This window comes from Hyperolius riggenbachi, chromosome 1 (genome assembly GCF_040937935.1).
Source record: "Hyperolius riggenbachi isolate aHypRig1 chromosome 1, aHypRig1.pri, whole genome shotgun sequence".
Classification (NCBI taxonomy): Eukaryota; Metazoa; Chordata; class Amphibia; order Anura; family Hyperoliidae; genus Hyperolius; species Hyperolius riggenbachi.
Window position 1 is genome coordinate 334,169,454 of NC_090646.1, and position 16,841 is coordinate 334,186,294.

The 16,841-nt window shown below is 41.4% G+C and overlaps 1 protein-coding gene across 3 annotated transcripts in view; it reads right to left on the reverse strand.

Moving 5' to 3' along the window:
* Window positions 1-16,841, reverse strand: part of COMP (cartilage oligomeric matrix protein) — a 162,524-nt gene that overhangs the window by 18,444 nt on the left and 127,239 nt on the right. For all 3 annotated transcript variants that reach the window (XM_068233919.1, XM_068233918.1, XM_068233920.1), the window contains one exon: window positions 11,103-11,151. In XM_068233919.1, the coding sequence (XP_068090020.1) occupies window positions 11,103-11,151 (49 nt within the window). The remainder of the gene's footprint in view (window positions 1-11,102; window positions 11,152-16,841) is intronic.

The window sequence follows — 16,841 nt, forward strand, 5'->3', positions numbered from 1 at the left end:
AAAACGGAAATTGGATTTCTGTGGAAATACTGCATTACCACAATACCCCAACTCAGAAATTTTCACAGAACTCGGGAACAATGGACCAATCAGAGAATGCAGAAACAACTCGGAAGTATTTGGTCAATCAGAGAATGCAAAAAATGACCCTCCAAAAAACTACTCGGAAATCGGAACTCGGAAATCAAATTTCTGTGGAAATACTGCATAATAATAATAGATAATAATAATAATAATAACTTGGTAATTTCAGCCCAATCACAGAACTCGGAAGCATTGGACCAATCAGAGAATGCTGAGTTCTGGTTGAACTCGATGGACATATGTCTTTTTTCAACCCAAATAACTATGTAACTATGAGTCAACTTGGAACTATTTGGCCAATCAGAGAATGCAAAATATTACCCCCAAAAAACTACTCGGAAATGTGAACTCGGAAATCGGAAACCGATCAGAAATCTGCGTAATCGGCATAGGCAGAAATCAGAATTTCTGCAGAACCAGAAATTGGCATTTTCGAACATCCCTAGTGGCCTCCCATGGATTCAGATCTGATTGTAGCCACAGCCACACTCAGACTTCACATGTTGCATTCCACTGCTCCTCTGTAACACCACAGCATGTCTGTGCTTGACACGTGTGGTGTTACTACCAATGCAATTCAGCTGCATTTAAATTGCCCCCAAACTGCACAGGTGGGAGGCAGACGGGAGACTGAATTGCTAGGTAAGCTCGCAATTCAGACTCCGTCTGAAGGAGGCCTTACAGGTTTTGGAGGGAAACAGAAGGGCTGTTTCCACTTGGCGTGATTTGCAGCATTTCCCCGCACTTTAATTCAGACAGGTATAGCATTCCCACCTTGCAGATCTGGGTCCCCGGTTCAAATCCAGCTAGGGTATGTTCTCCCTGTGTTTGTGTGGGTTTCCTCTGGGCACTCCAATTGTCTCCAACATCACAAAAGCAGATACAGAATTACAGAGTTAATTGGCTTCCCACTTGAAAATTGGCTCTAGACTATGATGGACATATGGACTATGGTAGGGATTAGATTGTGAGCCCGTCTGAGGGACAGTTAGTGACTACATATACTCTGTGAAGTGCTGCGGAATATGTCAGCGCTATGTAAATACTAAATAATAATTGTTGCAAAACTCACTGGCCGCTGCCGTGTCGCCAACAAATGCAGGACCCAGACGCCACAAGATTGAGGAACTTCCTGGAAGCTTGGGGCCTCTTTTAGAAATTTGAACACCACCCACTTAAGATTCCTCTGCACAGTAATGATAAAAGTATTTTTTTTAAATTATTATATAAACTAGGGACTTTAGCCCATTTAATAACGGGCTCTAGGTCTGTCACCGCCACGCGCATGCACTCACCTGCCGCACACGCCTGCACCCGTGCACATGGCCGGCAGGCCCCCTGGTTGTCCTGCTCCCGTCCCAATAACGGCTGTCCCTGCGATACATGCGCAGTAGCGCAGACGCAGGGATAACAACACACACACATGGACGGACGAGGGACGCAGAGACACAGGGGTTTTATTAGGTAGGATGCTATTTAATGTAAAACTAATTTCTTTGTGACTTTTACCTTCTAATAGTACCTACTAGTAAACGTGAATGCTGCTATTTTTCTCCACCTATGCACAGGTTATCTTTTGGGCATGAGCTGCTAAATATGCAAGTTTTATCCTACTGCAGCACACATAATACCATTCACTGCTAATGTGTATGTAAGACACGAGTGTTGGAGGGAAAATGAACTCTCTTTCTTCCTTGGCTTACAGTAACAGCCATATTGTTTGTGGGCTCATGATAAAGCTTCTGTTTGGCTGTTAAATGAAAACTTACTAAGAAGAGGAATACATCTGATTAAAGTTTGAACTTTGTTTTTTTGAGGACTTTTTTTTCCAACAAGTTGTGCTTTCAGTATCTCATAATGCCATGAGTGAGTATACCATCTGAAGAGTGCTTTTCAGTGTGTCAGTCAATCTATGTAAAATATGTGGAATATTTTATTTCCTGTTTTAATGTATTAATTTTGTTATTTTTTGCCCACCTTGACAAAGTTCTATTATACTCCATAAAAATGTAAAAATAAAAAAGGAGCTTCTCTCTGTGAGGATGCCTGTATAGTCTGCCATTGTTTATAAAATCAATATAATTTTTTTCATTCTAGTTCATATATAAAAACAATGACTTTGAAATGAAAGTAGTAGAGTAGAGTATTGTATCTAGCTAGCCATCAGTAAGTGCACGTTTATTGGCTTCAGAATGGACATGGCGGTGTTCCGAAACAGCTCCTGGCTGGTGTCTGTGAGGCTAAACCAGAGGACACATGTTTACGCACGTTAGAATGCTTTCTTTCCTTCGCTGAATGAAGCTGCTATCTGATGACCTCTAAATGTTTTGCATTTTCTGGATGGATTAAGTTTCACTATGGATTATGATTCCATTTTCTTGTGGACTGTGAAGTTTGTGAATAGTGGGCAGCACGCTGGCGTAGTGGTTAGCGCTCTGGGTTGAAGCCTATGACAGCCGATCATGCTGATTGGCTGGCGGGGGGAGGGAGGGAGGGGGGAATATAAGACTAAAAAAAACAACAGGGAAATGTATTAAAAAAAAATATTAATAAATAAATAAACAAATATCCTGGGGGTGATCTGACCCCACCAACAGAGAGCTCTGTTGGTGGGGAGAAAAGGGGGGGGGGAGGAAATCACTTATGTGCTGTGTTGTGCGGCCCTGCAGCTTGGCCTTGAAGGTGCAGTGGCCTATTTTAAAAAAAATGGCCTGCTCTTTAGGGGGGTTTAACACTGTGGTCCTCAAGAGGTTAATAATTGGGAACAGCATATCCATTCATTCATCTCCCATCTAAAGGGCGGCGACGGGAGCGAGTGCGGGAGTGAGCGGCTGCCATCCACAGCCATTGATGATTATCTAAGTGGCTGGGCAGAAACTTAAGTCCCACCTGACATGTATACTGTATACTGTAGTAAACCACGAAAGTGGTTAAATAATTTCATTATGTGACATTTGGTATGGGCTCATTCACACTATGTGAGTTGCAGTGAGTGCACATAGTGTGCGTTTTAATTGGTAACATGACAGTCTGACTTTTGCACAACAACTCACATACACATTGTCATGATCGCTGCTGCAGCAGGTATTGCTGGAAATAGTAGTGCTGCAGCTCAGGCAGTTCTGATATCTTTCCATGCAAGCTGCATAGCTTTGTCTGTCTTTCCCTGCTGTCAGCTTGTGACTGATTATCATTCACCTGTGTGGGAATCTGCATGTCTGCTCCCATTGGATGACCTCAGTATAAAGATCTGCTTCCTGCAGGACTCCTCGGGTTTTCATAGCTTCAGTTTTAGCCTGTCTTGCTGTCGCTTCAGCCCCCGATCGTGTTTCTTGTTCTAAAAGATACTTTGCTGGTTTTGCATCATATATTGGTTCATTGCCCATATATATGCATACCAGCACGTTTATTATTTTCCTTGTATTCGTGTTACGTTGATACATCAGTGTCGCTGATGTATACGTACACGAACTGTTTATATCCTGTGTGCAGTTAGTCAGCTTTCCAGCACGTTTTGGTAGTTTGCGCGTATCGTGAGCACCCGTGCTGAGCTAGTATCCTGCTCCTGGTCCTGTTCGTGGATTGCGTTCATCTCTGCGAGGAGATAACGAATCCTTCTGAATCCTGTCCTGTTACCGTTTGTGGATTGCGTTCATCTCTGCGAAGAGATAACGAATCCTTCTGAATCCTGTTCTGTTACTGTTTGTGGATTGCGTTCATCTCTGCGAAGAGATAATGAATCCTTCTGAATCCTGTTCTGTTACCGTTTGTGGATTGCGTTCATCTCTGCGAAGAGATAGCGAATCCTTCTGAGTCCTGTTCCCTGTATTACTCCAGTCCTAGTCAGCGTTCCTGCTTATGTCATATATCGGTTCATTGCCGATATATACATATGTTAGTCAGACGTTACAAATAGTTTCATTGATAGCTGTAATTGTAATACGCTAGGAAAACATACTTATTGTATATTTGTCTGTGTTACGTTCATCTATCTTGATCCTGCTATTTCCTGACTATCCTGTCCTGTCTTTGTGAGGCACGCCATCGCTGCAATCGCATTGGCTGCCTCATTCCAGTCTGTCTTATTTTGGACGCTTGCTGTCGCTAAGTAGCCGCTAGCTAGCAAGCGTTCATTCTGTCTACCTGTCCTGATCTCCTCAGTTCTGGTTTATGCGCTCAGCGCTACTTTGCGCTGAGACGTTATAACGAAAGCATTGTTTGTGGCTGTCAGATCTGCACCGGCTCTGTGCGCCACAATCTCCTATTGGAGTCAGTCCTCCCCTCCACTATACTAGGGATAGCCTGTTTCCTTGTGCTGGTGTGTGTACCTCCTCCACGCCAGCTCATGCGTTGCATGCTGACTGTGGAGAATACACCACCAAGCCTCACATTATGAAAACCCCATTACCAATCCCCATTGTGGGGGGGATTCCCAGAAAGTATGACACTGTTAATTATGGTTCCTGTTCCTTTAAGAAATTTGAAGAACTTAACTCTGAAACAGAAAATGAGTTTTTCTCTGAATGTGCCAGGTTCCTGGCCAATCCCGATCTCCAAGCGACTCCTGTTTCAACCTGGGCACTCCAACTAAGTTATATTTTGTTTAAAGGGGAATTATTCCAGTGGGCATTTGATGTTCTTAATCATTCCGATTTGAAAGAGAGACTGCTGGAATTTCTAGCGTTTGTGATCCATAACTGGTTGTGCATAGATCCATTGCCTTTTCCTCTTAATGAACTCCTGGCAGCAGGCCAATCAGCTTCTCCTTCAATTGCTTGCAAAAATGTTCAGCAAGCAGAAAGTGTTACTGATAATTTTCCTGCAGCCTTGAATAAATCACCAAAAACAGCAGGGTCTAAGGCAAAACGCAAACGTTCTAAGAAACGTGCCCGATCTGCAGAGTCGTTATCCTTAACGACTAAGACCTATAATGAGATTCTGCCATTAACAGATAATGAAATGCAATTGTCTTTCAGGGGAGTTAAATGGACTTATGAAACTACTAATGAACTTTCCTCCCTGGCTAGGGAAAATAAAGATTTTTGTTTAAAAGAATTATCTGAGTATGATTATGAGGAGATATTACAGAGTATTGAACAAATCAACTTATTTGTGAAGCAAGGAAAGTTTGCATACACTACAGTTCAGCACTTGCTACAGGTATTGGAGATTCTTAGGAATAAGGAATCTGCCAATCACCTGCTAATTAACCCAATATATGTCCCTGCTACAATCATATCTGCAAACCATGATCTGCCTGTTAAGTATGCTTGGAATCCTCCATTTGAGAAAGGAGAGATGGAAGCTCTGGTCAATGAATGGAAGAATGATTCAAGTTCATTTTGTCAATTTTACAGTGCAAAAAGTGAATTAGTATTGAATGCATGCATTAAGTCTGCCTATAACCTAATAAAAACTGGTGTGTGTGGGTATGACTTTGTGGCTCCATTGATTGATGTGTGGGAACTGATTTTGGATGATTTTTATGTGACTCCGAATTCGCAAATTTGGCGTTCTGACCCGCCTGCTTCAGCACCTTTGGCTGATTCAGCAGGTGATTCGGAGCTCTTTTTGTGTGAAATTGAAGTTCCTGCAATTCCACCCTGTACCATGGATAACTCAGTGTTACTTACCAGTAAAACAGAAGCCACTGATACATTCTTAACCTTGCCCTGCGCAAATTTCTCAGCAGAGAATCCAGAGGTCCTGCTGACTTCCGAGTCCAGCCTAGCCAGTACTCGTGACTCTTTATTCAGTGAAACAGACACCAGAAAAATCTTGCCTGCCTCTGCAAACACTTCTGCAGAAATTACCTGTGTTAATAAATTCAACTCCTGTCTGATCCAGCAGATGCCAATAGATGCACTACATCAGTTTCCGAGTCCCAGCAATCCTGTCTAGAAACCTCAGAACCCCAGCATCTGAATTTTCCAATTTTACAAATGAATGGTGATTCAGATGCGCAGACATTGTGTCTTGATCTCCCTGTTTCTACACCTCGCTCTAGTTTCGTGAATAGCTCAGAGCATCTGCTATGTGAACCTGAAATCGCAGAATTATTACCTTGTTCAGAAAATGTTCCAGTAAATTTGCCCTGTACCATGAATTGTGCAGTAGATCTCTCCAATGAAACTCAGGTCACAGAATCATTATGCTGTCCAGCAGGTGCTTCCATGGTTTTGCCCTGCAATATGGACTGTTCAGTGATCCTGTCCAGTGAAGCTGTGGTCGCAGAGTCTTATGCTTCACCCAGTACTTTGGATACTTCAAACCCTCTAGCAGAGGAGTCTGAGGCACTGCTTACCTCAGTTGGTGTTGCAGTAATATTCACTTGTCTAGCAGCTGTTTTGGAATTACAGTCTGCTCTAATAAAACTTGATGAATTTCTGCTCAGCAAAGCAGAAGCCATTGAAATATTGTCCTCGTCAGCAAGTGTGTTAGATACCTTGCCCTGTACACAGTCTGATTTAACCAATGTTGTTGAGTCCCTCTCCAGTGTTGTAACAGCCAAGGAACTCCAGCCCTGTCCTCTGAATGTTTCAGAAGTCTTGCCCTGTAACATGGATAATTCTGATTCTCTGGTCAAAATAATAGAAATCTCAGAATTTCAGTCCGGTCTGATGAGTGTTCCTGAAACCCAGCCCTGTATCCTGAAAGATTCTGGTTCTCTGGCCGCTGTGGCAGAGGTTCCAGAGTCCCCTTCCTGTCCAGGGAATTCCTCAGTTTTGCCTAGTCCAGTGGGGGCTGCTGCAATACTGACTTGTTCTGCAGCGCCTCATGAGCTCCAATCCAGTGTATTAGATGAGTCTCTGTCCAGTCCAGAGGTAGTTGTGGAGTCCCTATCTGGTTCAGTGCATACATCAGAAGATTTGTCCTGTCTTGTTAGTGCCCCTGAATCTGATTTGTTACTGACTTTGCTGGAATCAGCGACATCTAAGTCTGATCCTGCATTCTCGTGTAAAAATCCAGTAGTTGCGAAGTCTAGTCATGATGATTTTTTTTTGGCCAGTCCTGGTTTTGGTCCTGTTTTGGCTGACCCTGAGGCTCACAGTTCCTTGACATGCCCAGAGGTTTCTCTTGTGCCAGTGTGCCCAGATGTTCTTTGTGTGCCAGAATGCCCAAGTGTGTCTAAGGTGTTAGCGTGCTCTGATGCTTCCTTAGTGGGAACATGTTCTGATGTTGCCAGTCTGCCTGCATGCCCAGAGATGGTTCTGGTCCCTGAAAGCCCTGATCTTGATGTTTGTCCTTGTGGCCCTGACTCGGGAATTGCCCTAGGTTCCATAGGGGTTCTTGATAGATCTCCATGTGACCCTAAGGGGCGTTCTGACCTATGGGGATCTCTTTGGAGCTTCAAGGTGTTCTGGGAGGTCTCTGAGAAAACTTGTCCTGGTGCCTTGGACTGGTTCAACAGTGGGTTTTGTGTTGGTAAAGACAGTCCCGGTGGGCATTGCAAAGGCTTTGGCGTTTTTGAACGGTTCCTGGAAGGTGGTGGGTATCGCTCAGGGAGTTTCGGAGGGCTTTCTTCTGGAAATCATGGTTCTGATGGGTGTCACACTGGGGCTTGTAGTACTGATGGGCATGGTTCTGTAGGTTCTGGTTCTGATGGGTCCAGTCTTGTGGGGACTGATTCTGGAATTCGGTCTTGCCGGGCTGTCCCGGTCATCATGAATTATCAGTCAGACTGTTTTGTTGGGAATTTCAGTTTTGAAAAGCGTCTGGAATCCGCTTTTAAGGGCGGGGGTACTGTCATGATCGCTGCTGCAGCAGGTATTGCTGGAAATAGTAGTGCTGCAGCTCAGGCAGTTCTGATATCTTTCCATGCAAGCTGCCTAGCTTTGTCTGTCTTTCCCTGCTGTCAGCTTGTGACTGATTATCATTCACCTGTGTGGGAATCTGCATGTCTGCTCCCATTGGATGACCTCAGTATAAAGATCTGCTTCCTGCAGGACTCATCGGGTTTTCATAGCTTCAGTTTTAGCCTGTCTTGCTGTCGCTTCAGCCCCCGATCGTGTTTCTTGTTCTAAAAGATACTTTGCTGGTTTTGCATCATATATTGGTTCATTGCCCATATATATGCATACCAGCACGTTTATTATTTTCCTTGTATTCGTGTTACGTTGATACATCAGTGTCGCTGATGTATACGTACACAAACTGTTTATATCCTGTGTGCAGTTAGTCAGCTTTCCAGCACGTTTTGGTAGTTTGCGCGTATCGTGAGCACCCGTGCTTAGCTAGTATCCTGCTCCTGGTCCTGTTCGTGGATTGCGTTCATCTCTGCGAGGAGTTAACGAATCCTTCTGAATCCTGTCCTGTTACCGTTTGTGGATTGCGTTCATCTCTGCGAAGAGATAACGAATCCTTCTGAATCCTGTTCTGTTACTGTTTGTGGATTGCGTTCATCTCTGCGAAGAGATAACGAATCCTTCTGAATCCTGTTCTGTTACCGTTTGTGGATTGCGTTCATCTCTGCGAAGAGATAGCGAATCCTTCTGAGTCCTGTTCCCTGTATTACTCCAGTCCTAGTCAGCGTTCCTGCTTATGTCATATATCGGTTCATTGCCGATATATACATATGTTAGTCAGACGTTACAAATAGTTTCATTGATAGCTGTAATTGTAATACGCTAGGAAAACGTACTTATTGTATATTTGTCTGTGTTACGTTCATCTATCTTGATCCTGCTATTTCCTGACTATCCTGTCCTGTCTTTGTGAGGCACGCCATTGCTGCAATCGCATTGGCTGCCTCATTCCAGTCTGTCTTATTTTGGACGCTTGCTGTCGCTAAGTAGCCGCTAGCTAGCAAGCGTTCATTCTGTCTACCTGTCCTGATCTCCTCAGTTCTGGTTTATGCGCTCAGCGCTACTTTGCGCTGAGACATTATAACGAAGGCATTGTTTGTGGCTGTCAGATCTGCACCGGCTCTGTGCGCCACAATCTCCTATTGGAGTCAGTCCTCCCCTCCACTATACTAGGGATAGCCTGTTTCCTTGTGCTGGTGTGTGTACCTCCTCCACGCCAGCTCATGCGTTGCATGCTGACTGTGGAGAATACACCACCAAGCCTCACACACATTCATGAGTTTTTATTCATACATTTTAATGCATTTCAACTCACTTACTAGTGTGAATGAGCCCTTAGACAGTTGTCATTTGTAATTACATTTTGTTTAATAAGCTATTTGTTACAATGCTTGTATGTAAATATGAAGCCTGTAAATTACATAAATAAAGAACCAAGAAAATGAACAGAAAATAGATAAATAAAAAATGAACTTACTTAGTATGCAACATAGACAAGAGCATTATTGTAAAAATCATAAAGTAGCTCATTTGGATTTGCTAGTATACATATTTTAGTAAGTGAAAGGATGAAAATCAAACTAGAGCAGAACGGTGAATGATGGCGTACGAATAAAAGAGCACAAAATATTTTATTCAATTTAAAGAAAAAAAATCATTTTCAATCTGCTGCTGCTGGAATTTTTAAACACTGATAAAAATTTCCAACCTAAACTTGTTTAAATACATGACATCAGTAAAAGTTTTCTTTCATCTCTCAACTGCACATTCCATGAGGTAAAATGCAAGCTTCTAGGTTTACTGTGGCCTATTGATTACACTGATAAGAACTGTATATGTCTGTGAGATATGTGGGTTGACATTTTTCCATACAAGCAAAGAGCATGCCTACTCTTGTTTGTGTAGCCATATTTTTCCATACACACTAATTGTTCCACTTTCATGTTCAAGACCATGGGGGCCTGCTCCTCTCTCTCTCCTCACCCACAAGTGCAGCCAATAACCAAGTAAAAGTCTATGTATTTGTTCAAAAAAACTCCAGTTCCCTTACAAAAGCTGTCCCCTGCCACTTCCTCCTGCACTGCAGAGTAGCACAGGGAGCGGGTATATATTTACCTACTTCCAGGCGCAGCGGGTCTCCACCATACTTAACAGCTAAACACCTTCTGCGGCCATTCACCAACTTTTGATCAGCTGACAAGTCATGTGATCGCATTGGTCATATTATCGGTAGCCTCAGTCAATGCCCAGGTGTGCATGAAATAGAGACGTGAGGAAAAATGGGTGCCGGGTGAAGCCGATATAAGTCTAAATGATAAATACCGTTGTGAATTTTGGAGCCAAATGAAAATGAAAAAATATTTACAGTGTTAATGACGATAGTAAAACATTGGTAAATGGACCAATCATTTACTACAACTAAACCTAACCCTTCTCTCTCACACAGTACTCTCTCCCCTCTGATACCTAACCTTAAATCACTTCATAATCTGGGCCCTGGATACATGAAAGAAATGTTACAGCTGCGTAGCAATCCCTGCAATCTCAGATCCACAGGTTCTAATAATCTAGTCATAGCCAGAGATAATTTTCAAAAACAAAAAATTGTAAATACAAAAAAGACAGAAACATTCAAAAACTATAACTTTCTAATTTTCAAAAATGAAAAATTTCAGTTAGATGAGCCCGGCACTCGCTATTATCAGGTGTCCAAATTTCTGCTTTGGGTGTCCAATAGCTAATTTGCATTAGCGCCCATGTGGCTCCCAAATCGTCCATTAGCCACAGGTACCCAAATGTCCTCCTTCCATGCCCAGGCCTGAGCAGCTTTCAGTCTCCTTACTACTGCCATGGATTGCTGTGGAGGTGTGCCTGTGACACAGCCTCCTGGCCATTCATTTACCGTAACCCTTTTACTAAGCTAAGTACCTATACAAAGTGGCAGGAGTACTTCAAATAAGTATAGAATGGAATGTCAATTTTACTTACTAATAAAAATACTAGTTTCTTGGCTGGAATTGTGATTATCTGGCTGTAATTCTCTTGTGAGTCCTGTATTTTACATATGTCTCTAGTAGTGAGTGGATTAAGAGTCTGATGTATGTGAGTGAACAAACAGAAAAATGTATCTGTCATATGGAAAATGACACTAGAAACGTATTTATTTTTGCATAAGGACAAACATGTATTGTCAGAAAAGAAAAAATTTCTCACCAACTGCCAGTCCTGGATCACTGTTCATAGTTTGGACAATTTCCATTCCCTGGCAAAGAAGATCACAGTATTTTTGTGAGAAATAATTATTTCTGTGCAGTCAAGAATTTATGCTTAAGAACTTAGTTTTGCTGTTGCCCTTTTCACATAATTGATTAACATCCTTTTAATTTTTTCTTAGTTTTCCCTAGTTTATGCAAATACATTAGGTGAAGTATGATTATGTCATTGGCTTCCTCCATAATGAAGTGTAAAAATTATATTTTTTTCCTAAAAAATGCATCAAGATTTGAACCCCTAAAACATGGTACATTTTGACATCTTTTCCGCTGTGATCACATTGGTCATGCATGATTTATTTATGCAAGTTCAGATAGCAGCACTCAATTCATACACATATAGACCCACTGTCTTCCTTGGTATCCTGTTTAGTATGAATGCACCTCGAGAAAAAACATATAAATACAATAATAGTGCAGACTGTTTCAATAGGTTGTTACACCTCTCGTGAAAACATATCCACAGGCTTACTGACAGTGATCAGGTTTGGGGGGCGGGGACCACCACTACCAACAACATTCAAACATTTCCCTCCGTTTGTCAATGCTCCCTGCTCACCATCATAAATTGATTGAAAGAGTGTCAGGTACTGCTTTACTATAGTCTTGCCTGTCCGAATCAATTTAAAACCACCAGCAATACTCCACTCATCATCAGCATGTTAAAAATCAGAATGAGCATATCACAAGTATACTACCGATCCCCCGGTCTAGGGCCACGGCACTGCTTGCTTCCCATCGTCTCCTGTAGCCAGCATCCTCCTTGCTGCCCTTAGGCCTCTTTCACAGTGGGGCGTTGTGTTTGATGCGACGTTAAAGTCGCACAACGTGCCCCTAACGCGGCGCATGTAGGTTATGAAATTGGACGTTATTTTGCACTGCGTTATGTGTCTCTTGGTGCGCCGTTTTCGTCGCATACTGATGGAACGAAAACGGCGCATGCGTTACATTTAAAAAAACAACAACACATTACTGAGCATGTGCAACACACACAACGCAGCAAATTCATTGCTAAACGCACAGCATGCAGCACTTTCTAAATATTGATACACGTTACACACAAAGCAACATGTGCACTGTGAATGTCGCACAGACTTTGTATTGCTTTGTGTTAGTCTGCGTCATCATTTTTTATAACGTGCGACTTTAACGTCCCACTGTGAAAGAGGCTTAAGGCAAGATTTTTGTTTTCTAAATTAAAGGAACACTATCAAAGTTTAGCTTCTGTTCTAAACACCGTAAATAGGCAGGAGGACCTTTTTGAGGATTTGCAGTGTTAGTAAAAGAGAAAAAAACATCCTTCCCTTATGAGATGGCTTGGAGGGCAAGGGTGTCGTGTGTCGGACTGCACTGCGGGGCTGCTATAAGAATGTCTAAACACTCTCTCATACCCTTGTATAAACAAAGCACAAACTATGCTGACAGGAGTGTGTTGTGGCCAGGCAGATCATTGAAAGAAATTCGCCCGCCCACGAGACACTCCTGTCAGCATAACTTGTGCTTTGTTTATACACGCAGGATAGTGTGCAGAGGGAATGAGAGAGCATTTAGATATTCTTATAGCAGCTCCACAGTCCTCCAACACCCGACACCCTGGCTTTCTAGATCATGTGATAAGGGAAGGATGTTTTTTTCTTCTCTTTTACTAATACTGTAAATCATCAGAAAGGCCCTCCTGCCTATTTAGGGTGTTTAGAAAAAAAAAGGTAAATTTTGATTATGTTCCTTTAAGTGTCACAAAGCATTTATCCTTTGATCAAGTAATAAACTGTATAGTCTGAATAGATATTTTTTTTAACCAGCAGATGAGGAAAGTTCATTAAGATGAGCCTTATTTGACCCTCAAAACAGGTTGAAATATTTCCCACAGCGGATACAGTAATGGATAAAATAATCTAGTGACACCACTCTCACAATTATTAAGTGACAAACTTAAATTGTCAAAATCTATTTAACTATTTATTTTAAACACATTGAAACAGCAAGAATAAGTTACAGTGTTTTCATATAATGAACAATAGAAGCACAAAATAATCAGGCAAAAATACACCTAAATTAACCTCACAGTATATAATTATCTAATAACAAATTCAATAAAAATAATTTGGGGTGAAATAATGTGTGTGTATCTGTGTGTGTGACAATTTTGAAATTTTAGCTACTGTATGTTGCTACTGATACAATAGCTTTTTCATTACTTAATAATTGGCATCTAATCTAAGTGATGTATAAATTGTTTTTTTCAGCAATTATTATATTTTGTAGGTAAGTGAAACAATAGAAGTAAATTCATAAAATACCCTTGTTTGCAGTGTTTACACTTGCAAATGATGATCACAAGGCAAGTGCCACTGCTATAAAAAAAATGTCAGAAGCATATTCTTTGCCCCTTCCTGGTATAATAAAAAGTCACATATACCTTATTTCATTACAAACTGAGCATATGGCCGACTGTTAATCTTGGCATGCCCATTTGGTTTATAAATAATAGAACAAACAGAGGTGCCAGAAAGAATAAAATACACTAAAAAGTTTAAGAATGGGTCGCAATGGTGGACTTACCTCCCCATTGATGACTCGAATTGTCTAGTTTAGGCAAAAACTTGTATTGAATATACTCCACAATGTAGTGTGGTGCATTTTTGGTAGTGTAGTGCGGTATTTCTTCACCAGGAAGACTAAAATACACAATAAACTGTTTAAAAATGGGAGGTAATGGTGGACTTACCTCTCCATTGATGACTGACATTGTCCAGTTCAGTCAAAAACCTTTATTGAATACTCCACAATGTAATGTGACATATTGTACAGGTAGTTAACACACTTCTTCAGGCAGTTTAGGGAGTAACAGATATTGAGTTCTTAGAGGACATGGCACCTAAGCAGGTAGGGAGAACACAGGCGACATGTCTGCTAAGAACTCAATATCTTTGACTCCCTAAACTGCCTAAAGAAGTGTGTTAACTACCTGCACAATATGTTGCATTATATTGTGGAGAATTGCACATCTAATTTGTGCATAATCTAAACTATTCTGAGTTGAACATACTACACTATTGTGGGCTCTCAATCTCCTTTGTTTTTACAAGCACCATTTTATTTTAGCATGGATGTTTTTTTTTCCTTTTAATTTGAAAGCATCAAACTTCATTTGTAGAGGCTTACGCATATTTCGACAGCAAACTATTACCAAATGTGTCACCATTATATAAAGTACACATCCACATCTATTCCAGTATGAGTATTTTGGTTTTGCAATTTTTCCAAGTGTTGTTTTGAGTTCGTCACGAAACTTTTTTTCCTACTGTGACAGGTGCCTTTACTATAAAACACTGAGAATTGTATTCTACAGCTTGGCATGGTTACAATCATGCCAAATGTGCCTTATTTCCTTATAAGTGCAACCTTTGCTGTGCTTACAATCTTCTTCTCGCAGTCATGTACTCACAAAGTTCTCCTCTTCCCTGAAATCCCATTCCAAATAACATTCATCACTCTGAAGCTCTCATAAGTTGAAGTGCACCCCTAAAATTCAACTGTTCGGGTAAGCATACATCTAGCCTAGACCTTCAGCCTCCTATCAAAATCTGCTTCTTGTGCAATCTGACTCCAGAACTCCTTGCCTGCATATATGCATTTAGCCATTGCCTTACTATCTATTTCCGCCCCATCATTTTAGATTGTAAGCCTACAAGGGCAGGGATCTCTCCCTTTTCTATAATTGTTATATATTTTTATACAGTATGTTTTATTAGACACATTGCATCAGTCACTATGATTTTTATGTTGTACTACCTCTGTATTATGTTCCTGCCAGGCAGGATTGAGCACACTTCTTGATTCTTGCTCCCCCCTTCTAAGTTACACAGTGGGATACAGAAGTCTGAGAGTCATGAACATGAAAGCACACAGTGCCCTGAGGGAGTGGAGATATATAACTGTACCAGACCAACCTTCAACCAGGGCGGTAAAGGTGGTAAGTGCCACAGTGTGTACTATCCACAGCGCTTGGTACTCAAATCGGCATCTGCAGTAACCCCACAGTGCTCAAAAGCATATTTCCACAGTGACCATCACCAGAAATAAATTGAGAAAGGTCACTTCTCCATCCAAGAATCACATAAACATTTATTAGAAGCTGAATCTACATCACATATACAATGACTTACTTCCAGGGTCCTTTTGACAGGGACCCTTAGTAGTTAAAAGCTTATAGTGTAACCCAGTACACATTTAAAATCCAAAAAACGATCTCATATAAGTTGCCCAGTCTCCAGTTCCTACCGGTTTCGGCCTTGCGCCGTCATCAGGGAACACTGGAGACTGAGCTGTGGGCAAAATATATAAAGATTACCTTGTAATCACTCGATTGGGGCCATTGCAATTGAGTGATTACAAGGTAATCTTTATATATTTTGCCCACAGCTCAGTCTCCAGTGTTCCCTGATGACGGCGCAAGGCCGAAACCGGTAGGAACTGGAGACTGGGCAACTTATATGAGATCGTTTTTTGGATTTTAAATGTGTACTGGGTTACACTATAAGCTTTTAACTACTAAGGGTCCCTGTCAAAAGGACTCTGGAAGTAAGTCATTGTATATGTGATGTAGATTCAGCTTCTAATAAATGTTTATGTGATTCTTGGATGGAGAAGTGACCTTTCTCAATTTATTTCTGGTATTGGTCACTGTGGAAATATGCTTTTGAGCACTGTGGGGTTACTGCAGATGCCGATTTGAGTACCAAGCGCTGTGGATTTGTATGCATTTTTCTTGGAACTGATTGTGGATGTGGTTTATCCTGAGCAGCTGGTGGAACATACACATGAGATAAAGTTTGGATCAGCGCCTGTATATACTACAAAATAAGTGCCACAGTGTGATGGACCTGCTTGGATCATTTTGACCGCATCTTGGAAAATGCATAACTGTTAGGAAGTCAAATACTCTAGAGTAGTGCTTATAGGACTGTGTGTCTTTTTTATTTCTGCTTCTTGGCTATATTGCTGATGCAACAAAAGGGAAGGAGAATGCAATTAATCCTTGGAGCTGCTCATATAGCTACAGAGTCAGGTTGTAGTTTTTAGGGAAGGAGTTTGTGTGGATTTAACTAGGTTGTTAGCAACACTTTTATGTCTGGTTTGTGTTCAATTAAATGCAGTAAAAATGTTAAATTGGGTTTATCACCAGGTTATTTACACCTATTTATGAATTAGAGTGTTTGATGCAAGTTGCTCCCACAGCAGTGGTTTCACTAAGTGATTCTAAATAGAGGAGATTGAAAGGGCTGCACCACGGGTTGCAATTACATATAATACATTGATTATGTACCTGTGTATACTTCTTACTTTGAATCATGTCACAGAAGATAAGGACACTATATAAATCAATAAATATTATAAGAATAAATATATCGATTATTACATTTGAAGACCAGCCAAGACTTACCTCACAGGAGCCTATAGGCACAGATGTCCTGGCACTCTAGACTTCGCCCTCCATGAACCTACAAACCCCGAACCACACCATAACTGTGCTGGCTGGCCTAGCTGTCACTTCCCTCTTATTTCCCTTGCTCATCATAGGTAGCTACAGGTGTAGCGTTAGATACCAACAGTATTAAGTAGCTAGAGGCGCCCCTGACTGAAGGGAGATCTCGTCAGTGGAATGCCGAGAGCTGGG